Genomic DNA, 21,421 nt, shown 5'->3' with positions numbered 1-21,421 from the left:
ACCCCCTGCCCGCCAGGTTCAGGAGAGTCATGGAGCCAGCCGTAGGTGTGAACACTCATTTATTTACACATGGTCGGTGGTAGGCTAATAACCCAGCCCAGCCTATTCGAGGGCACAGATCGGGCAGAGAACCTGCAGACCCTTCCTTTCTCCAGAGCTCCCGAGGGCGGAGGCGGCTGGAAGAACCAGGAAGTGTAGGGCTCTGCCCAAAAGCTAAGAACTAAATTCAATGCCTTCACCTGATTTCTTCCCCCAAAAGTCCATTTTGTTAAGTACTCAGACTTCTCAGCTCTGCCCCATTCATACTTTTCACTCTCCTACGGCCCACCCACCCCAGATTGTTAATAATAATAATAACAACGATAATACTGTCATAATATTAATAATACTTCACATTTGTACGAAGCTTACAGAATGGTTCACATACAGCATCTCATCTGAGCCTCCCAACAGTTCTGTGAGGTAGGTACGTTCACCTCCCTTTTTACAGACGGGATAACTGAGGCTCAGAGAGGAAATGGGATTTGCTCAAGGCCACACAGCTAGTTAGTGGTAAAGCCAGGACTTGATCCCAGCACCCCGTATTCAAGTCCAGTGTTCTAACATCACAGCTACCACTGTAAAGTGGCGTGACATTTCTTACCCCTGTCAGGCCTGAGGGACGGCCTAGGGAGGGAAGAGGCTGAGACTTCTCTGACTAGGGCAGAGAAAGGCTCAGCAGTGACGAGGGGAGTCGGGGTACTTGGCCTTCAACTCCTGTTTGAACTGGCGGTAAAGGATCTTATTGTGCTGATTTTCGGCCTCCTTTTGGGGATGGAACTTCAAAGCTTCCTTGAAGCCCTTATGAACCAGGAAACCTTCGTTGAGCACCTCGAAATCAAATCCTGCCACGTGCAGCTCACAGGCCTGTTGGAGGAGAGACAGGTCAGTGAAGCTGGATGAGACTGCTGAGGCGGACACTGACATCCCTAAAGCCCCTCTCCGGCATTCCCACTCCTCCGGAGACATCCTGGGTCCTCCACACCATCCAACCACTGCGTGAACTACGACCGTCCTGCCTCATCGCCTCCTTTCCATCCAGGACCACTCATAGCTCCCAGAGCCCACCGCTCCTCCTGCCCCATGTCCCCTGCCCTCTCCCTTTGGGCACCTGGCTGATCCGATTGAAGCCATACTGGCGAAAGCGCTCGTCGAAAGTGGGCACCTTGCCTCCGGCCACGTAGAATGGTTCCCAGGGGTCCTGCCAGGGCACCACATAGGCAGGCCTCAGCAAGCTCTCTTCGGGCAGGTTGACCCAGCGGGAGTAGTTGGTGGGCGCCTGGCAGGGCGTGCACAGCCCATAATAGAAGGGCCGCACCTCGCCCACTTGGTAGAGCTGCAACAGCTCGTTCTTGTTCGTGGGCATGCGGCGGGCTCGGCGGATCTCGAAGGCGGGCACCACGAGTGCTGTGCCCGCCCACTGCTTGCTCTGATCCAGCATTTCCCGAAGGCCCCGCCACAGCCCCTCACTGGGCACCATGTCCACGTCGATTACCAGGGCATAGTTGGCCCCTTCCCGAGCCAGATTCCTCAGCAGGTTATTGGGATAGGAGACATTGGTGCCCAAAGCATAGTTGATCCCGGGCTGGGCCACCCTGGCTAGCTTGTCAAAGACCTCCTGGCAGGACCGCAGCAGGGCAAACTCCCCCGGCTCCCGGGGATCAGGCACAGCGGCCTCATAGCGCGAGGGGCACACAAGGTGCATGGCGACCCGGGCGCGCATATCGGGGCAGTGGCTGCTCAGCGCGTAGGTCAGCACCGTGGCTAGCTGCGCCTCCTCCTTGGTGGCCGCGAACACCGACACGGAGAGCGGGCCCTCCCAGCGCTCCAACAGGCCCGACAGGTGCAGCAGGTTGTCCACGCTGGCGTGCGTGGCCAGGATCACATCATTGGGGTCCATGGTGGTCTTCAGTAGGCCCCTGTAGACGCGGTAGTCGCCACTGGCGTCCAGGACGCCCCCAGAGGCCAGAGCGGTGCGGAGCTGCGCCTTGACCTGGTCCACGGACCGCGGGGACGGGGGAAAGAACTCGAAATACTGGTCTTGCTCCTCCTGCCCATGTAGCCCGGACAGCAGCGACAGGTAGAGCAGCTGCAGCATCGCCACCAGCATCAGCGCGGCCAGAAGCAGCTGGTAGAAGGCGCACCGGATGGCGTAGGACATCTGCATGGCTCTCGGGGCTCCAGGGCGCGCAGCGGGGACCACCGGGCCGCAGCCTTTGCCAGCCGCCGCAAGCCCGGATTTACCGCAGCCTGCCGAGCGCAGCCGAAGCGAGCCGAGGCGAGCCGAGCCCGGCGCAGCTTGCCCGCCGGAGAGGGCCTTGGGGCGCCAGCCAGCCCGCCCCCTGCGCGCGAGGAGGAGCTACTGCATCCCCCGCACGCCGCGCTCTGCAAAACCCGAAAGTGCCCGCGGCCGCGACTGCCGGGTTCCCAGGGATATTCAACCCTCCCTCCCGATCAGTGTGCGACCCCCCGGACCGGGCGCTTTCTGAAACACCCGTGCACTCGCCCACGCCTTGGGGCCGGGAAACCGTGGCCGAGCTCTCGGTCGCAGCTTGGTGAAGGATGGCGCGGGTTCGCGGCTGCGGCCGGTGGGAAGGAACACGAAAAGTCCTTTTCCTTCCGCTTCTCTCCCTCCGCCAGGTCCTAGGAAATCCACACCGAAGATGGGGGCTGGGGGTGGGGCGGAAAGTGCGGAGAAGATGAGAGATAAGGGCATGTGGAAAAGAGCGCTTCACGTGGGACGAGGTGGCCGAGTGGTTAAGGCGATGGACTGCTAATCCATTGTGCTTTGCACGCGTGGGTTCGAATCCCATCCTCGTCGGTCGGTCGCGTTTTACAGGAGGTGAGGGGGTGTACTTTTCCGACTCCCTGGGAAGAGGGCCCGGGGTTCAGTTGCACGTAGAAGACCTGGATTGGAATTCTGGTCGATGCCAAATTGGGAGCCAGTATATTATCTGCGGTAATTAGAGAAGCCCCTTGGAAGGTGCCACCGTTCTGTGTAAATGGGTGGAATTTGGGAGTGGTGTGGTTGCTGGCCACGCAGCCGGCATCACTATGTGCTTGTTGAATGAGTGAGCAAGAAGCTTCTGAAGTGTCCCCACTGGCCGGAGCTTGAGGAGAGACTGAAAAGTAGTGACGGTTTCACTGAGGTGTCAAAGTCATGGAAAGCTACATGCAAGGTCCAGCCTGCTATCTGGGTAGGAAGGCCTGGCCAGGGAGCGACCCTGGATCCCCAGTGTGATGGAGTGAAGCATGAGAGATTCATCAAAGACCAGCGTTGGGGGGGTATTAAGCATCCGCCTTTGGGTCATGATCCCGGAATCCTGGGATTGAGCCCCGCTTCAGCTCCCTGCTCAGCTCAGCAGAGAGCCTGCTTCTCCCTCTCTCTCTGCCTGCTGCTCCCTGTGCTTGTGCTCTCTCTCTCTCTCAAATAAAGAAATAAATAAAATCTAAAAAAAAAGACCAGAGTTGAAAACCATTAATAAGGGGTCGGCTTTCCACATACTTTTCCCTATGTATCTCTTCTATCTGGCCATTCCTGATTCATACCCTTTTGTGTTAAATCTGTAATCCAGCCAGTAAAATGGTTTCCTGAGTGCTATGATTTGCGGAGGCAAATCAATCGAATCCAGTGAGGGGGTGGCAGCTGGAACCTCTGAGGTATTGCCAGTCCATCAGGACCACAGGTGACAACCAGAACTTGAGATGGGCATTTGAAGTGGGGGTTGCCGTCTTGTGGGACTGCACCAGCAGCCGTGGGACCTGCTGCTGTCTCCAGGTAAATGGTGTCAGAATTGAGGTGTGTTGGAGGGCACTTGGGGGGTGTCGGGAGTTGCTTGGTGTGAGGGGGAAGCCCACACATCAGAATTAGTGTCAGAATTGTGTGTATAGAAATACAATGGGTGGGAGCACCTGGGTGGCTCAGTGGGTTAAAGCCTCTGCCTTTGGCTCAGGTCATGATTCCAGGGTCCTGGGATCGAGCCTTGCATCGGGCTTTCTGCTCAGAAGGGAGCCTGCTTCCCTTCCTCTCTCTCTGCCTGCCTCTCTGCCTACTTGTGATCTCTGCCTGTCAAACAAATAAATAAAATCTTAAAAAAAAAAAGAAAGAAATACAATGGAATTTTGTGTGTTGATCTTGAATCCTCCAATTTTGTTGAATTTGGTTATTAGCTCTAAGTGTGTGTGTATGTGTATTCTTTAGGGTTGTTTTTTTTTTCTGTATGTGTATTCTATCATTTGTGAACATGGATGGTTTTACTTCCTCCTTTCCAATTTGGATGCCTTTGATTTCTCTTTCTTGCTGAATTGTCATAGTTAGGACTTCCGGTGCAGAATTAAGCAGATGAAATGGTAAAAGCGGACCTTTTCCTATCTTAGGGAGAGGCTATGAGTCTTTTATCATCGAATATAACATTAGTTGTGGATTTTTCATAAATGTGTGTCATTAGGTTGAGGAAGTTCCCATCTATTCCTGGTTCATTGAGTGTTTGTTTTGTTTTGTTTTTTTGTTTTTTTTAAGATTTTATTTATTTGACAGAGAGAGACAGCCGAGAGGGAACACAAGCAGGGGGAATGGGAGAGGTAGAAGCAGGCTTCCTGCTGAGCAGGGAGCCTGATGCAGGGCTCAATCTCAGAACCCTGGGATCAGGACCTGAGCCGAAGGCAGACGCTTAGTGACTGAGCCACCCAGGCGTCCTGAATGTTTTTATCTTGAAATGGTGTTGGGTTTTGTCAAATGTTTTTTCCGCATCAGTGGAGATGACCTTGTGGTTTTTCACCTTCATTCTATTAATGTGGTGTGTTACGTTAATTGTTTTTTTATGTTGAACCCCCTTGCATTCTGGAGTAGATCAAGCTTGGTCGTGGTCTATAGTCCCTTTAATGAGCTGCTGGGTTCCGTTTGCAGCATTTTTTTTGAGATTTTTACATCTATATTCATAAGGGATATTGGTTATTAAGTCTTCCTGTGATGTCTTTATCTGGCTTTGGCATCAGGATAGTGTTGGTCTCATAGAGTGAGTTAGGGAATGTTCTGCCCTCTTGTATTTTTTTGGAAGAGTTTGAGAAGATTGGTGTTCATTCTTTATTTTTTTTTTTAAAGATTTTATTGATTTGAGAGAATCAGTAGGAAGAGGGGCAGAGGGAAAAGTAGACTCCCTACTGGGCAGGGAGCCTGAGAAGAGACTTGACCCAAGGTCCCTGGGATCATGACTTGAGCCAAAGGCAGATGCTTAACCAACTGAGCCACCAGGGCCCCCTGGTGCTCATTCTTTAAATGACTGGTAGAATTAGCCTGTGAAGTCACCAGTTTCTTGTTGGGACATCTCTGGTTATCGATCCGATCTTGTTATTCCTTTTTTCTTCTTTTTTAAGATTTTATTTATTTATTTATTTGTCAGAGAGAGAGAGAGCGAGTGTGTGCACAAGTAGGCAGAGTGACAGGCACAGGTGGAGGGAGAACCAGGCTCCCCGCCCGGCAAGGAGCCCCACAGGGGACCGATCGCAGGACCCTGGGATCACGACCCGAGCTGAAGGCAGGAGCTCAACCGACTGAACCCCCCCAGGTGCCCCAATCTTGTTATTTATTGTATGTTCAGACGTCTTATTTCTTATTGAATCAGTTTTGGTAGTTTGTGTGTTTCTAGGATTTATTAATTTCATCTAGGTTTCTCATTTGTTGGCATACAACTGTTCATGGTATTCTCTGATAATCCTTTTTATTTCTGTATAATCAGTAGTAATGACCCCACCTTTGTTTCTGATTTTAATAATGTTAAGTTCCTCTCTTTTTCTGAGTCTAGTCAAAAATTTGTCAATTTTGTTGACAAATAACCAACTTTTAGTTTCATTGATTTTCGGTTTTCTATCCCTCACCGTGTTTCCCTTCACCCTAATATTTATTGTCTCTTTCCTTCTGCAAGTTATGGGCTTAATTTGCTCTTCCTTTTCTTTTATTATTTTTTCTTTTTTTAAAGATTTTATTTATTTATCTGACACAGAGAGAGAGAGATCACACAGAGGCAGAGAGACAGGCAGAGAGAGAGGGGGAAGCAGGCTTCCTGCTGAGCAGAGAGCCTGATGCGGGGCTCTATCCAAGGACGCTGGGATCATGACATGAGCCGAAGGCAGAGGCTCAACCCACTGAGCCACCCAGGTGCCCCATCTTAAATCATTCTTGACATGAACTCTCTTTTGTCTGATATTAGTATATTCATTCTGGCTGTCTTTTGATGACTATTGGCATGGAATACCTTTTCTCATTCATTTTCAATTCATTTGTGTTTTTTGCTCTAAAGTGAATTTCTGGTAAACAGCATATAGTTGCATCGTTTTTTAATCTATCTGACAACCACTGCCTTTTAATTGGAAAGTTGAATCAATTTGCAAACCAGGAGGTCCTGGTTTTATGTCCTCATAAAAGGGTGAGAAACTCGAGGGCGAGGATTGGCCTTCAAATGTTTGTGTCTCTCCACCAGCCACATAGCGCCCTCTACAGGTGTTTGCTGATGGCAGCTGGTTGCTTCTGAGGGAAGCTGGGCGTGTTGACCGGACTGTGTCAGGCTGAGGTGGCTAGGGAGGGGGCGGGGGCCAGGGGACTGGGCATCAGGAGAGGAACGGACAGACGCCGCCCATCGGACTCAGTATGTTTCTGGCACTGAAAGCCGGCTGCATACTGACTGAACGGGCAGGTTGATCTGAGTCTCCCAGGAAGGAGGATGGGAAGAAGGAATTCCAAGTTGTGACATCAAAGGGACATCTGAGGGATGAGTGTCCTCTTTCTGGGCCCATCCTCCCTCCACCACTCAGCCCAGTGTGGGCTTGCTCTCGAAGACTGTAGACCAGCAGCAGTGGGTTCCCTGGGACTGTTGCCTGGCCTGCGAGGGTGGGTCTGGCAGGTCTGGGGACCTTTGAGTTCAAAAGGCAACAGTCTGTGAAGGTGGAGAAGGAGAAGGGGGCCCAGGACGTGAGTGGTCCTATTCTCACCATTCCTGGTCAGGCGGTCCAGTGGGGCCCCGTGGTCTGCACAAGATTCCTTTAGGACTACGAGCCCCGTTTAGTAGACATCTGTCTGTACTCCAACCCCGACCTCTCCCCAGGACTCCACACACAGTCAGGCAAGTCCCCATTCCCAGTGCTTGTCAGTGAAAGGACCTGGCTTTGAACCCAGAATGCTGGATCGGGGGCGCCTGAGGGGCTCAGTGGGTTAAGCCTCTGCCTTTGGCGCAGGTGATGATCTCAGGGTCCTGGGATCGAGCCCCGCATCGGGCTCTCTGCTCAGTGGGGAGCCTGCCTCCCCCTCTCTCTCTGCCTGCCTCTCTGCCTACTTGTGATCTCTGCCTGTCAAATAAATAAAAAATCTAAAAATTAAAAAAAAATACTCCCAAAATAGTTTCTATTAAAAAAAAAAGAAAAAGAAAAGAATGCTGGATCAGTTCACCCATACTTGACCACTAGGTTAAGCAGCCTCTGAAGAGGCAACCACCCTTTTCTCTCCTGGATCTCTCCTCTGTCTAACTCCCAATTTACGCCTCATCGCCAAGGCCCTTCATCGTCCCCAACCCACCGCTCCAGCCTCATCCTCTCCCCTCTCGCTCTCTCACATCTTGGGGCTCCCCAACCCCCCCAACCGGAAGTGCCCACCGTTCCCTGAGTTTCCTGAATATGCTGTGTCCATGCCACCCACTGGCCCTGCTGTCTCTGCCTGGGACGCCCCTCCCCCACCTGGGCCTTGTATGTGTTTGGGGGGCGAGGGGAAGACAACAAAGACTAGGACTCATTTTTCCTTCCTTTGAGGCCCCGCTGCGGGGACACTTCCTCAGAGCTGCCGCCTTGACTTTCCAGAGCATCGTTTTTTGGAATCTTACATTCCACACTTCTGAAGGGCCCTCACAGACCCCATCCCGTGTTACATTCTACTTCCCGTGGCCTTGGGGCGGGGACCTGTCTCCTTTGTGTCAGGCTCACCAGACCAGCCAGGGTCTGGCACAGTGAACAGGGGTCAAAGGAATGAACCCTCCCTTGGGGGGTCTGTTCTGTGGCTTTATGTCAGCCCCCAAGGTCCTATCTCACCTCTGAGCAGGGAACCCGTGCTGGCTCAGGGCCGGGTATTTAATAGCTGCTCAACGAACGTTCCTGGCAGGTGGGAGGGCACGGGGGCCGAAAGGCTGGTGCCTCTAATGGCTTCGCTTTTCTCTGGGCTGGGCAGGATAGTACAGGCGTGTGATGAGGCAGGCCTCTTGTCTATCCCTCCAGAAAATTCACCAACTGCCTCCCTGAGGCTCCAATTTTGAGAAGGGGTAGGGCTGGGAAGGCAGAGGACCCCAGTGGAGGGGGAGAGCGATAGCTGTTCACGCAGCCAGGTGCTCTGCCCAGGAGCACAGGCCACTATGTGGTCAAGAGGGCCCAGCATAGGGATGCCCATGAATCTCCACCCCTCTCCGGGCCTCAGTTATCCCATCTGTCAAATGGGTACCATCAGCCCTACCCCACCCGGCTCATCAAAGCCAATAATGCTGAAAGCGCTTTGGAAATAAAGACTCAATGAACCAATTATACAAATGAAGAAGGTTGTTATTAGACCCAGGAACAGGGTTGGAGGGAGAAACAGCCAAAATGTGGAGTAAGTGCTTAGGACTCCTGCCTCGAGCCTCTTGAAGGAAAGAGAAGCAGGGAGTGGGCAGGAAGATCAGCACCTACAGGGAGGAGGGAGGTGGGGGCTGGGTCCCGGCTCTGCCACGGACCGCTCGTTTCCCCCTGAGACTTAGTTTCCTCACCTGCACTCGGGCAGCGCACGATCCCTGCCTGGCACCCCCCAAAGGTCTCAGTGTGACTCGGGGACAGAAGAGCTTTGCACACTGTAAAGAGACGCGCACCCATGAAAACCCGCTGCAGCTCTGAGACCGAGGCCCAGCCGGGCTCTGCGGGGTGGAGACAGTTAGGTGTTGGCAATGAAAACACTGTTTGGGGCCCACAGGGTCCCGTGAGAACCCTCAGATCCCTAAGGTCTTTTCCTTCCTTCTCCCTGCTGCCCTCAGCTTCCTTGGCATCCTCTGCCCTGGGGTCTGAGAGATTTGATCCTGGGGTTACTGAGGCCTGGGGAGACGAGGAGCTCCCCATTCCCACTCTCAGCCAGAGGCGGGGCCCCACCAGCTACACCCTTGGCAAGACCCCACTGGTGGCCTCCGATCCCCACAGATTAGCAAGTGCATTTCTTGAGATGAACAAATATACTCTTGGCTCTCTTTTTCCCTGATTGGCGCCTTTGGGATGAGGTCTTGTGCGTCTCTAAATAGTCCGTCTCCGTGTGTCGGCTCCATTCCTGGGTGAGGGTCAGAACGACCGCTGGTGAATTTTTCCTTGCAGCTCCCAAGTGGACACCAGCCGGGGAAGGAGAGCAGCACCCCACCTCCTCCTGGCACCTCCAGACCAAGGGGCCCCCGCCCAGCAGAGGCTTGAACCTGGCTCGCCATCCCCCCTTGCATCGGGGTCTCAGCTCCGAAGGGGCAGCGAGGATAGAGCTGTGGGCGAGCCCTGGACGGAACACTTCAGAGCAGAGCCTTGAAGAGGAAGGAAAAGGCGGCTCCACAGGAGAGCCCCAGGGCCAAGAAGAAGGTCATGAGCGTGCCAGCCACCTCCCTCTCGTGTGGCAGCACCTGCCTAGGACACACAGGAGGAGGAACTCTTAGGAGACACCAGGCCAAGCCTTGACCCAGCCGCCAGTACCCTCTGCTCCCCTTGCAGCAGGTCACCTGAACTCTAGTCTGGGCTGACCCCACCTCTGGGTCCCCGTAACTAGGCCCTTCTCTCTGGACTTCGGTTTCCCGATCTATCAAGCCAGGCCCCTGCCAAGAACATCTCTCAGGCCCCTGCAGGCCCAGTTTTAGAGGATTCTAGATTCCACTGCCTTCAAGCGCCACAAAACGTCCCTGTCACCTTTACTCTCTCTCGATTCTCAACTCCATTGTCCCTAAAGTAAGTAGCCCACGATCCCCCCACTGGATCAAGACATTAGCTCCACGTTCAACTGAGAATTTGGGGAGGCTTTGGGGCCTAGGCCCAGAGGGGAGGCTCTGGAAATTGTCCCCGGGCTATTTCATGGGCAGGAATGTGTTTCCCCGTGCCCCGCCCCCCCTCCCCAGCCGCCCCAGCTGCTCAGGCTCTGTCTCCCCAGCTCCTGCCCTGGGGCAGGCTCAGAATGGGGGGGGGGGGGCACCAGCGAGGCCTAGAGACAGCTAGGGCCGGGCTGGCTAGAAGCCGAATGGGCCCCCTCTCCGCCGGCCGACCTCCCCACCCCCAGGCCCTCCCTCCTGCCCTCCAGACCTGGGCGCCAGGCACATGGTGAGGGACATCAGATAACCGTTGGATACGGCGAAGAGCAGCATGAAAGTGATGAAGTAGGCGTCCTGTGGGAAGAGGATGGGCAGCCGGGACCTCTCGGGCACGTGGCAGAGCATGAAGAGTGGCACGAACAGGATGCGCAGGCCGACAAGCAGAGGCAGCAGCCGGCTGTCCTCGTCCGGCTGTGGCAGGAACTGGGCTGAGGGCCGTCCCTGGGAGCCTGCCCCGGCTGTACTCTGTCACTTGCCCTGACCTCCCGCTCTGCATGTGCCGGGGAGCACCCAGCACGGAGGCCTCTGGAGGGTGAGGGGCTTGGTCGAGGCCACCCAGCAATCAAGGACTGGCCGGGGGCTAGCCTCCTCCATCCCTTCTGAGCTCCAGGTTGGCCTCTCTCTGTGGCAGAACTGGGGGAGACCTTACACGGTATCTTTGGTTTCCCAGCGAGGCTCCTCCAAGGACGCCTGGGGGTTCCACGGACCCCTCTGGGGCAGAGGGGGTTGCTGAATGAGATTGGAGGCTGGGGATCCAGACCCCAGCCCAGCCGGGATCAGAGCAGCTCCTCTTTGGTCTGCCTCATTCTATCTCCTTGGAAGACTTCCTTTAGAGAAGTAGCCCCTTGGCTAAAAGCAATCCAGATACTCGGAATCTTGTCCAACCTCTCACTTGGGATAGGAACCTCCAGGTAAGGGTCTCTGGGCTGGATGCTGGGGACACAGATCAGGTGGACATGACTTCTGCTTTCAAGGAGCTCATTGTCCAAGCCCTGCCTTGCATACCTCCAGGGGCCAGGAGCTCACTACCTCTTGGCCAGGTGTTCTGTTGCCAGACCTAGATTGGTCCGACTTTGGGGAGATCATCCTTCCGGGCTCTTTCACACCCTCTGATCCCCAACGGCTTCCTGGAAGTGTCAGGTGCCCCCAGCCCAGGTATGCTCACCCACAGGAAGTAGGAGGTCAGGCTCCGTCCTACCCAGTCCATGATGTTGAAGAGAAGGAAGCAGCAGATGGGGTTGAAGAACCGACCTGGGAGAGAGACAGGGCTCGTCCTGGTCTCTCCTCCCTCCCCCCTCCTCCTCCCCTTAATTCTTCTGCCCTCCTTCCTGTCCCCTGCCCTGCCCTCCTCTGCTTCCCAGCACTCACTCCACTTCCCAGGACTGGTGGAGCTGGTCACCATGGCCGTGATTGCAGGGAACACAGACAGAGTGACAGTGAAGACAAGCACAAGGCACAGCGCCGTCAACCAGATCTGAGAGCCAGAGGCAGGGGTGTAAGTAGGCGAGACCAACTAGGGCCCCAAACGCAGCCCCAGCCCCCAAGCACTGGCCCCGGAGGCAGGACACCCGAGGCCTGGCCTTGCTGGGTTCCTGACCCACTTTGACTCTGGCACCTTGAAATGGACCAGGGGAGCATGAAGGCCCCACTCCATTTTAAGGGTCTTTGGAGAGGACTGGAGAGAGCAGCTCTCTCTTTCCCAGGGCTGGTGGTTGGAAGCCACATCCAAGCCAAACCTTTTGGAAGACAATGAAAACTGAAGGTTTTCCTGGCTTCTGGGGCTCCTCAGGCTCCAGCTCTGGCTCCTTCTCAGCATCCAGATCCAGAGTCAGGGCTACCTTCTGGGGGCTGTTGGGAATACCGTTCTTCTCATCTGGGGCAAGAGGGGAGGTCAGGGTCATGCCTGTGGCAGCCAGGCTCCATGGAGAGTGATTCCCAGCAGTTAAAACAAGTGGTTCTCCTCCAGCCCGGGATGTAGGCAAAGAGAATTAACCAGGAAAATACGCTAAGCTACTTCTTCGGAAGCACCTACGTGTGTTGGGCAGAGTTAAGCACCTTAAACGGATTATCTCCCTGCTACTCCTTTCCAGATAAAGAAACGGAGGCTCAGAGGGGTTTAGGGTCTTGCCTAAGGTCACCCAGCTTGGATGCCGTGAGGCCGGGATTCGAACAAATGCATTTGGACCCAGAGCTAGTGTGTTGGCACTCTGCGGTCTCCCCATTTTGCAGAGGGGGAAACCGGCGCTCTAAACCAATAGGGATGGCTCTGCTCCCACTGGATTTGTTCTGGGTCTGCTCGCACAAGTCTACCAGGAGTGAGGACTCCAGCTGGGGAGGTGTCCCAGAGGGGAAACGCTTCCCTGCGGAGGTGGCTTCAGCCTCCCGTGGGTCCCTCCCCTCCCCCCTGCCAGGCGCCGCCACGCAGAGTCCTGAACTCACCAGGCTGCAGGAGCTCAGCTTTGGTCTCCAGCTCCTGCCCTGGCGCCTGTGACGGTTTCTTGGCTAGGTAGTAGCGGGCAAACTCCTGCAGAAGGAAAGCGTTGGCCCTGCCTGGCGTGGCGGAGGCGTCTGGCTCCCTCTCCACCCTGGTGACTTCGAGGCTGGAGCCCCCCAGTGGCTGACTCCTCCGGGGATCAGGTCCCTTCCTCCTCCTCCCCTGGCCTCTCGCAGGGCCTCAGACTCAGAGCTGTATCTGAGATGCTCTGAAGTGGGGCCTCGAGCCCAGTACCAGGCTCACCAGGTGGGGCAGGCTCAGGTAACACACGATGGACATGAAGATGCCCACGCAGGGTGTGATGAAGTACCCCAGGGCGGAGGTCTGGGCATCCACGCCACCTGTGCAGAGACTTCAGCTGCAGAATGGGGGGGGGGGGGGCTGGTCCCGCTGGCTCCCACGGGCGGGGTGGGGGCGGGGCTCATGACTCTTGTCCCACTTCGCATCATGCACTTCTCAGATTCACCTCCTGGCCTCTTCCACTCTGCTGGCTGACAAAACTCAGGAACCCATGCAGGGCCCCAGCCCAGCCCTTTGCTTCTTTCATTCCTCCCTACTTGTCACTTTTGTTGAGCACCTATTACGTGCTCATTTTACTGCATGCTCCCTACAGTCTGAGGACAGAGCTGTAAGAAGCATTTCAGTGGGAAAACTGACACAGGTGTCCAGTGCCCCTGGCTGGGGAGCAGTGGAACTAGGATTCCAATCAAGTTTACCTGAATCTTAAACCTGTCCCCCGTTCCCTGCACCCCAGGCTGCTGCCACTTACCAGCGTCAGCCTCAGGAATCCTGCCCCAGGCCCCAAGTTAACCCAGCCCTCATGTGATCATACTCTACTATAGAGCCCAAGAGCCTCACTCCCTACCCCCAAACCCAGCCCCAGCTCCCCATCACCTCCATCGCTACCCAGAATCCAAGGCATCTCACTCCTTGCACACTCTGTCTGCTCCCCAGAATCCCAGAGGCCACTTCTGCCGCCCCCCAACCACCCAAGTCCACTCACTGGCCATGGACATGAGCATGGCCAGGGCAGCGAAGATCCCAGCCAGGCCCTGGCCACTGAGGAAGAGGGTGCTGTAGGTGGAAGGCATGGTGCCCAGCTGCCCGAAGAGGCTGCCCTGCAGAACTGCACAGAAGGCTGTGGAGGGAGAAGAGTGGGGGCTGTCGCTCAATGAGGCAGGCCTTAGAGGCTCCCTGGAGGAGGCGGGGGCAGGATACACAGGAGACCCTGGACTAGGTCGGGCAGGCATCAGACTCTGGGCATCCTGGTGTAACACCGTCCCATTCATTCTTCTTCTCAGCTCCAGCCATAGGTCTGAGGGACTAGGGCCCAGGAGACCTGATCTTAGGTCACTGTGGGTTTGGGACAAGTGACTTTTCTGTTCCCGCTGGGGCTCAGTTTCTCCTCAGGGGCAGGAGTGCGGCCGCTGCTGTCTTTCCTTCTGGGATATGGTGGGCCCTTTCAGTTACAAGGAAGAGGCTTGGCTGAAGCCCTGTGTGCAGAGGGTTAGGGAGGTGGGGAGGTGGGGAGGTGGGGAGGGGCGGTGGTGCTCACAGTTGATGAACCAAACAGACGCCATGGTGATGGAGAAGAAGGGCCCAGGGCTCATGTCCACCTTGACCAACGCCGCCGTCAGGGCAAAGAGCAGCAGGATGACCAGCAGGCTGCCCAGAATCCGCACCGTCTCAGGGACGCTGCTCATAGGTAGGGGCGGAGTGGGCATTGGCTGGACCCCCGGCCCAGCAGGGGGAGGCAGGCAAGAGATGGAGTGCAGGGTTGGACAGCGGGAGCTGGAGGGGGCATGCGGGGGGAGTGGAGGAGGGATGGGGGGTCTTCCCTGGGCCCAGGGATGGATGGAGCTTCCTTAGCCGGGGCGGTGGAGGGACCACAGAGGGGAGGACTGTGGAGAGCCTGAGGGGCAGGGCCTCTCACCACTGGTACAGAAAGGAGTTGAGGAGCGTGAACAGCAGCAGGGGCAGCTGGGACAGCAGTGTCACCCAGTTGTTGAAGTTGAAGGTGTCAGCGGGGCCGGTGTGGTTGCTGTCCAGGGTCCCGCTGGTGGTGTTGGCCCCTGCCAGCCGGCCCTGGAAGTACTGCCAGGATGCCAGGGGAGGGGATACAGGTCACCCTCCGACTTACCCTGAGGACCCTCCCCCCCCAGCTTTTCCTCTCTGTCTCCTCCCATGCTTGCCATTGCTCAGTTAAAGTTTGCGGGAGCTGTCTGTCCTTGTACTGATCCTAGCACCTGGCACACAGTCAGAGCTTGATGAATGTTCCCTGAATTGAACAGCTGATGTCTGGGACAGAGCCCAAGCCCTAAGAACCCCCAACTTGGGCCTTACTCCATCTTTGAATCACCCTTCCTCTGCAGAGCCCTGGTTCCAGCCCCTACCCCCATTCCTGCAGCAGCTTCCAGATTCCTGAAGATTTACTGAGTGCTTACTGCAAGCCAGGCCTGGCCCAAGTGCTGACCAACTGTATTCCCTCTGGAACACACATTCATTAAGCTTCTGCTTAACTTCCACCCCCCCCCCACCCATGGTTCCCTGTTGCCTTCAGGGCGAAGCCCCAAGATTTTGAAACAGCAGTGGGAGCCCTTCAGAACCAGATTCTGGCCTCCTATTTGTGTTGCATCTCCTGCTCCGTCCTGCTAAGCTCTAGGTACTCCAGGCTCTGGCCCTTTCTCTGAACAGGCTAGCATTCCCCTGCCTGAGTGCCGTTGCAAGCCTGTCTTCTCCACCTGGAATGCCTTCTCCCTTTCCTCCCGCTGCCTCCCAACCCCCAAACACCCATGCTTTACCTACCCTTCTCCCAAGTTACAAATCACCTCTTCTATGAAGCAGAAGGAATTACTCCCTCCCCTACCCCCGCCGGGGACCCAAAGGACTTTACTCCAAGCCTGGAGTGGCAGGTGCCCTATTAATAGCTCTTTGGCACCCAACTCTTTCTCAAGACCAGGGGCTGATTTAACTTTGGGTCTCCAGGGCCCAGCAGAGAGCCAGACACTGAAAAGGCATCTGGAAAGTTGCTGCATTGAATATGTATGAATAACTCAGTCCTAAAGAGAATACAAACCCCACAATTCTGCCTTCCCTTGAGAGAATGCAGGCTCCAAGAAGGCGGGGGTTTCCTCTGTTTTGTTTCCCCCTATAGCCCCAGAGCCAAGAACAGGGCCTGGTTCACAGTACATGCTCCTTATTAACTGTTTGTTGGATGAATGAATGCAATTTGTGTTTATTCAATGAAAACCAAAGGCTTGGATAACCACGTTGGGAGTGGATTAGCCCAGGAATGAGTAGCCGGGGAATAATGACAAACAGGGGTAGTGGGTGGGTAGTTCTTGGCTAGTTCCACAGCTCCCGCCCCCGTTGGTGGCCTTGCCTCTCTAGGATCTGGGCATCCCTGAAACCTTGACGTTTCCTATCTGTGAGCGGGGCACCTCCCCTCTCTGAGGCCCCTTGCTTCAGCGGACAAACGCGCAAACAGGCACAACAAGGAGTCAAAGGCGGCGCGGTGGGAAAGCGCCTGGTACTCCTCGCGTCCAAGTCGATGGTGGCTGTGGCCATGAGGCTGGGCACTCTAGCCGAGTCTCACCGGGATGGCCGTAATGAAGAAGTTCCAGGGAAGGAGCGTGCCCAGGCCCAGGATAAAGAAGCTGATCCCGACCAGGTGGTAGCTGTGGGGATCAGTCAGAAGGTCACCCCGAGGACGCATCGCCTCCCCGCCCCCCGCCAGGCCGCCCCCTCCGCAGAGCGGACTACAACCCCCATCACTCCGGCTCAGGTAGCTGAGGGAGGAGACTGATGGGAATTGTAGTTCCATCCAGTCCGCTTTGAGCCTTGGAGCGCCCGAAGGCAGCGGGTCTGCGCTGGCCACGGCCACCCGGATCCCCGTCCGCACCCCACCGGGTCCCCAACTCGCCTGTCTTGCGGGGCGTCTCCTCGCGCCATGGCCGCCCAGAGGGATGCGCCGGGGTGGGAGGGAGGTGGCGCGCCGCACCTGCACCTACGCCGGGGCCCGAGGGCCGGGGGATCGGGAATCCTGGGTCTTGTGGGCGGCGGACAGAGGGAGGGGGTCGGGTCTCCCCGAAAGGGGCGGGGGCGGGGGCGAGGCGGGAGCGGGGGAGGAAGGCCGGGACGGATTTCCGAGGGTGTCAGGCTCCACGGGCTCGGACCTCGCTCCGCCTCCGGGGCGGGGACAGAGGGTCGCACCACCCCTCCCCACCTCCTCCTAGCCGGGTCTCTGGACTCCCGCTTTGGACCCGCTGGAGCTCGCGGGCCTCGGACCCACGACTGCCCTCGTGGTTCCGGGCGGCTCAGAGGCAGCTGACCTGAGAAGGTCCCCTGGGGCCTCCCCGCCGCGCGGGCGCGGGTCACGGACCTCCGCGGGAGGGGTGGGGGAGGCGGTAGGGGAGGTACCCCGCCCCTCCCCCGCCCCGAGCTGTCGAGCGACCCCGGTCCCTCCGCCAGTTCCGAGGTGGTGTCGGACCCGCGCAGCGCGGGGTAACTCGGGAGCCCGCGGAGTTGCTGGCTTGTCCAGGGGTAACCTGAGCGTCTGTCACCAGCGGTCCTGGGGGGCTGCGCCGAGCTGGGTGCTTCGGGAAGCCAAGGGGAGGGCCACGTGCCGGTGCTGTCCAAGCCCGCAGGCGGGTCTGGAAGATAGACCGACGGCTTCTTCTCCTCCCAGCGGTGACTGGGGAAGCGCCGGGCCTTTGGGGCGCCCTGCGGAGGCGTGGGCCCAGCTGGGGAGTCCAGGCGGGCTTGGCGACAGTGAGGCTGAGCTGCATTCCGGGCAGCAAGGGGTTAAGCAAAGGCTCAGGAGGAATGGGTGACCCGGAGACGCTCTCCTAGCGCTGCCGCCAAGCAAGCAAGCAAACAAACAAACAAACAATTTTCCGGCGGCCCCAGGTCACATCACATCAAACCTATTAAGACGCACCCATCTCCTAATTTTTTTTTTCTTCCTGTGAAAAACTTCTAAAAGATTATAAACCGCTGCAATTTTGGAACTAATTTGCTCTAGCTCAAGTAATTTACAAATGGGTGTGTTTGCTCTGCAGTCCCCGTGCAGACGGGGGATGCTGGAGAAGTGAGAGGCTCCAGACCACAAATTACTTTCATAAGAAATGAAATTTTACGAGCACTTCCAGATTACGTGTGTGTTTCTCCATTCGACTGTGAGTCTATGGGACGACTGTGCTGGTCTGGGCCAGGGTTTTATTACTGCAAACACCTCGTGCTCCTGCCTGGCTGGTAGCAGGTCCTCCATAACTGGGTTGTAATAAATACAGCGATTAAGGGGCACCTGGGTGGCTCAGTGGGTTAAGCCTCTGCCTTCAGCTCAGGTCATGATCTCAGGGGCCTGGGATCGAGCCCCACATCAGGTTCTCTGCTTCGCGGGGAGCCTGCTTCCCCCTCCCCCTCTGCCTGCCTCTCCGACTACTTGTGATCTCTCTCTCTCTGTCAAATAAATAAATAAAATCTTTAAAAAAAAAAAAGTATAGGAATGCCTGGGTGGCTCAGCTGGTTGGGCGTCTGCCTTTGGCTCAGGTCATGATCCCAGGGTTCTGAGATTGAGCTCCCGCCTGCTTCTCCCTCTGCTGCTCCCCCTGCTTGTGCTCTCACTCTCTCTGTCAAATAAATAAATAAAATCTTTAAAAAAGAATAAATAAATAAATAGTAAAAAGATAAATTTGTTTGTAATTTAATATCAATTCAAAATTAATTTCTGAAACAATGAATCATTTAAAGACAAGCAGGTAAGGGCAGCTGGCTGGCTCAGCTGGGGCAGCATGTGAGTCTTGATCTCCGGCTTGTGAGTTCAAGACCCACGTTGTGTGTAGAGCTTACTTAAAAATAAAATCTTAAAAAAGCAATAAGGAAAATTAAGTAAAAGGGACTGCAGGGAGGGCACAGCTCTGGCTTGGGTTTTTCAAAGAAAGGCCAGGAGGAACTGAGCCTGGGGACCCTGCATTTGTTGAAACAGTGAGTGAAGGTGAAGGCGAAGGCATTTTAGGGAGAGAACAGCCTGTACCAAGACCAGGGACTCGGGAATGCTGGCACCTTCTGAGACACACAAACAGATCCCTTTGGCAGGCCTTGAGGGAGCAGGAGGCTGGCTGAGATTGCTGGTGAGGACAGGAGGAAAGAGTTTGGATTTCCATTCAAAGGAGAGGTTCTCAGGGGCACCTGGGTGGCTCAGTGGGTTAAGCCTCTGCCTTTAGCTCAGGTCATGGTCTCAGGGTCCTGGGATCGAGCCCCGCATCGGGCTCCCTGCTTGGCGGGGAGCCTGCTTCCCCCTCTCTCTCTGCCTGCCTCTCTGCCTAATTGTGATCTCTGTCGAATAAATAAATAAAATCTTAAAACAAACAAAGGAGAGGTCCTCAACTCTCAGACTTAGTCAATCACAAATATAGCAAATGCTTTGTTGCTCTCCTGCAGTGAATTAATATGTAATAAAACATATCTGTACATACACAAACACACACATAGTGTAATGTACGTATAATATCCTAATTGTGCTACACAGGATAAGTAAAAGGATTTAGTAATAAAATAGTGTGTGTTTGAATACATAAATGCTCAGACACAGTTGGGCAGTGGGATGGGAGCCCCCCTCTTTGTAAAACCATAGTGAGGGATGCCTGTATGGCTTAGTGGGTTAAGGCCTCTGGCTTCGGCTCAGGTCATGATCCCAGGGTCCTGGGGTCCAGCCCCACATCGGGCTCTCTGCTCAGCAGGAAGACTTCTTCCTCCACTCTCTCTCTCTCTGCCTGCCTCTCTGCCTACTTGTGATCTCTGTCAAATAAATAAATAAATTCTTAAAAAAAAAGAACAAAAAACACCACAGTGAATCTAACCATGTGCGCCCAGTGTGGATGGGTGGTCAGCCCACCACTCAAAGACCACTAGCTTGCTATTGGTGATGTGACTTTCTGAAATGGTAACTAAGTCTTGGCAAGGTTCCAAACAAACTAAGTGCAGCCGTCTCTCCACCTAGACAGTGGCTGTGTTACAGAAAGATGCTGTGTATTCTCAAGCCTTACAAATAATACACTGTGTCCGTGCAGAGAATGGGGGTTAGAGGCCAGGCTCAGAAAATCATCCACTTGGTTTTCAAAATAAAGAAGAGATTTGATTTTCACTACCGTTTTAGATCTATAGAACAGCTGAGTAAATAGTACATAGATTTCCATATATTCACCCTCCCACCCCGTTCCCCAGTTCCCTTTATTATGTTGTGGTACATTTGTTACAATTGATGAGCCCATGTTGATACATTAACTTAGCCCTTAGTTCACATCAAGATTCACTCTTCCTGTTTATATGGATCTTGTCTGAAGCATCCACGATTATGGTGTCATACAGGATGGTTTCACTGCCCTAGAAGTCCCTCATACACCACCTCTGCCTCCCTCGCCTCTGTCCCCTGAATCCCTGGCAACTACTGATCCTTTTGCTGTCAAAATAGTTTTGCCTTTTCTGAAACGCCATGTTGTAGGAATCAGACGGAATGCAGACTTTTCAGACTGGATTCTTTTGCTCAGCAATATGCCTTTATGGTTTCTCCATCTTTTTGTGGTTCAGTAGCGCGCGCTCTCTCGCTCTCTTTTTTTGTGCTGAATAGTATTCCATTATACGGATTATGACAGCTTGTCTATCCACTTTCCGATTGCAGGACGTCTTGGTTGCTTCCAGTTTGGGGTGATCATGAATTAAGCGGCTGTACCCACTCGCGTGCATGTTTTTGCTTGGACATACATTTCCAATTCAATGGGGTAAATACCCAGGAGTATGACTGATGGATAATGTGGTCAAACAATGTTTAGTTTTCTAAGTATCTCCCAAACTTTCAAGTGTGTCTACCATTTTGCATTCTCACAATGAACGAGCATTCTGGTTGCTCCATATCCTCGTCAACATTTGGTATTGTCAGTGTTTTAGATTTTGGTCATTCCAATAGGTAGATAGTGGTATCCTGTTGTTTTCATTCACAATTCCCTAATGACGTATTACAACGAGCATCTTTTCACATGCTTATTTACCATTTGTGGATCTTCTTTGGCAAGGTGTCTGTTCAGATCTTTCGCCCACTTTTGAATTGTGTTGTTTTCTTATCGCTGAGTTTTAAGAATTTTTTTATATTTTGAATATAAGTCCTTGATCAGATATGTGTTTTGCAGGGCACCTGGGTGGCTCAGTCCATTAAGCATCGGACTCTCGATTTCAGCTCAGATCATGATCTCAGGGTTGTGAAATCAAGCCCCGTCTTGGCGTTTGCCTGTCCCTCTCCCTCTGCTTCCCTACCTCTCTGCCCCTACTCCCGCTCATGAATGCTCCCTTGTGCAATCCCTCTCTCTCTCAAATAAATAAGTTTTCTTTAAAAAGTTTCTAGGGTTTTTTTTTAAAAGATTTTATGTATTTATCAAAGAGAGAGAAAGAGAGAAAGAAAGCACGAGCAGGGGGGAACGGCAGAGGCAGAGGGAGATGCAGGCTCTTCATTGAGCAGGGAGCCCAATGTGGGACTTTATGTGGGACTTGATCCCAGGACCCTGGGATCATGACCTGAGCCAAAGGCAGACGCCCAACCACTCAGGCATCCCCTAAGGTGTTTTTTTTTTTTAAACACAGACATGTTTTTGCCAATATTTCCCCCAGTGTATGCCTTGTCTCTTCATTCTTTCAACAAATCCTTTCACAAAGCAGGAGCAGGAAATTTTAATTTTAATGAAGTCCATCTTACCACTTTTTTCTCTTTCATGGATCATTCTTTTGGTGT

General features: G+C 54.3%; 2 protein-coding genes and 1 non-coding gene across 5 annotated transcripts; 1 reads left to right on the top strand and 2 right to left on the bottom strand.

The window, feature by feature from the left end:
- Window positions 1-42: 42 nt before the first annotated feature.
- Window positions 43-2,361, bottom strand: B4GAT1 (beta-1,4-glucuronyltransferase 1). Its single transcript, XM_046014282.1, has 2 exons — window positions 1,151-2,361; window positions 43-906 (listed from the first exon to the last, which is right to left on the bottom strand). Exons 1-2 carry the CDS (start codon window positions 2,204-2,206, stop codon window positions 715-717), a joined length of 1,248 nt encoding a protein of 415 aa, XP_045870238.1. The 5' UTR covers window positions 2,207-2,361; the 3' UTR covers window positions 43-714.
- A 417-nt stretch (window positions 2,362-2,778) lies between these two features.
- Window positions 2,779-2,860, top strand: TRNAS-GCU. The gene has a single exon. It is a non-coding gene; the product is annotated as a tRNA-Ser (tRNA).
- A 5,758-nt stretch (window positions 2,861-8,618) lies between these two features.
- SLC29A2 (solute carrier family 29 member 2) lies at window positions 8,619-17,061 on the bottom strand. Of its 3 annotated transcripts, none has more exons than XM_046014150.1 (12): window positions 16,565-17,061; window positions 16,238-16,319; window positions 14,576-14,736; window positions 14,198-14,337; window positions 13,646-13,780; window positions 12,886-12,983; window positions 12,588-12,672; window positions 11,885-12,021; window positions 11,517-11,622; window positions 11,314-11,399; window positions 10,360-10,559; window positions 8,619-9,596 (listed from the first exon to the last, which is right to left on the bottom strand). In XM_046014150.1, exons 1-12 carry the CDS (start codon window positions 16,591-16,593, stop codon window positions 9,236-9,238), a joined length of 1,620 nt encoding a protein of 539 aa, XP_045870106.1. In that variant the 5' UTR covers window positions 16,594-17,061; the 3' UTR covers window positions 8,619-9,235. The 3 variants fall into 3 exon arrangements, with proteins under 3 accessions (XP_045870106.1, XP_045870107.1, XP_045870108.1); XM_046014151.1 differs by having other exon boundaries at window positions 9,464-9,696; XM_046014152.1 differs by having other exon boundaries at window positions 9,528-9,692.
- Between the last annotated feature and the right edge of the window lie 4,360 nt (window positions 17,062-21,421).

Source organism: Meles meles, chromosome 8 (genome assembly GCF_922984935.1).
Source record: "Meles meles chromosome 8, mMelMel3.1 paternal haplotype, whole genome shotgun sequence".
Lineage (NCBI taxonomy): Eukaryota > Metazoa > Chordata > Mammalia > Carnivora > Mustelidae > Meles > Meles meles.
The sequence above is the reverse complement of the archived record's forward strand: the minus strand, read 5'-3'. Positions and strand labels throughout refer to the sequence as shown.